The sequence below is a fragment of the Ceratina calcarata genome, unplaced genomic scaffold (assembly GCF_001652005.2).
Source record: "Ceratina calcarata isolate Rehan_Ccalc_2016 unplaced genomic scaffold, ASM165200v1 scaffold166.2, whole genome shotgun sequence".
Classification (NCBI taxonomy): Eukaryota; Metazoa; Arthropoda; class Insecta; order Hymenoptera; family Apidae; genus Ceratina; species Ceratina calcarata.
This window is the reverse complement of record NW_017137921.1, coordinates 8,326-9,500: the sequence shown is the minus strand read 5'-3', so window position 1 is coordinate 9,500 and position 1,175 is coordinate 8,326. Positions and strand designations below refer to the sequence as shown.

Below are 1,175 nucleotides of genomic sequence, written 5' to 3'. Positions count from 1 at the left end.
ATGTATAATATAACTATACAAAAGACACGACGTAAGGATCTAATTTTATTTATTTGCATCGTTAAAAATGAAACTTTCATAGATAAGTAATTTGTACATTTTCATAAATTCATACATACATATGTACCTATACGTACTCGCTTTATCCGCGCGCAAACTACGTTAATTTGTCCGGCAGTTTGCAGGAATTGGGAGGATAACCGCGGACACCTAAACCCTTTATAGCGAACAAGTAACCAGCGTACGGTTGTTCCTTCAACTCGTCCTCTGTTAAATCTACATTTGCGGATGTTACGTACAAAACGTCGAAGTTCGGTCCACCGAAGGCAACGCTCGTTATGTTCTTAGCTCCGTTTATCTTAACGTACCGCAACAGCTTGCCCGTTTGAGGATTTATGTGTAATACCTAAACGCACACACATATATTCATCATCATATATCAATTACAAGAATTTTGTAACAGTTAATTAATAGTTAGACTGCAGATTTTATGCATTTGTATATCTGTACAGAAAATTGTAGATAGCACTGTGCAATTTATAGAACAATAGACCGGGCGTTCGTAACATAAAAAATGGAACAATTTTTTACAGTCTGCCATTGATAGGGGAAATATTTACAGCCACAAGCTGTAGATAGATATACTTAAAAATCTTCGTTACGTGTTAATGCATACTTAAACATNGTTTAATTAAGTGTATAGCCTATACATCGTTAAAAGATGAACAGCGACAATAATTAACAGATACGATTATAAAACTGCATTTGTCAAAATTCTTTTGCCATGATTAACAATTTTTCTTCATTTAGTAGAAATAAATAAACGACGACAATTATATGTAAGTACAAATAATAATTAAAATAATATTATAGAACAGTATTTTTTCAATATTCTTTCTATCAATTTTATTATTGTTTTATATATGTTTAAGAGACAAATTTTATTTAATTTCTATCTTTATTATACATGTGACTGTGATTCTTCAAAATTATTTATTGTATTGTATATGTTTCATACTTAATAATATTTCTTTTGTATGTAAAAAAGGATCTAGAAATTGTATATGTACGTCTGTATGAGTGCGGATTTGGTATATGTGATTTAGGTATTAGCAAAATGTGTACATTTTCTAACAGTTAATTTATAGTCTTTTTAATTGAAAGGGAGGTATATA

The 1,175-nt window shown here is 30.2% G+C and overlaps 1 protein-coding gene across 3 annotated transcripts in view; it reads right to left on the bottom strand.

The window, feature by feature from the left end:
* Positions 1-79: 79 nt before the first annotated feature.
* The window catches only part of LOC108632714 (regucalcin-like), a 4,077-nt gene continuing 2,981 nt past the window's right edge, over positions 80-1,175 (bottom strand). For all 3 annotated transcript variants that reach the window (XM_018037452.2, XM_018037453.2, XM_018037450.2), the window contains exon 6: positions 80-406. In XM_018037452.2, the coding sequence (XP_017892941.1) occupies positions 158-406 (249 nt within the window). In that variant the 3' untranslated portion in view covers positions 80-157. The remainder of the gene's footprint in view (positions 407-1,175) is intronic.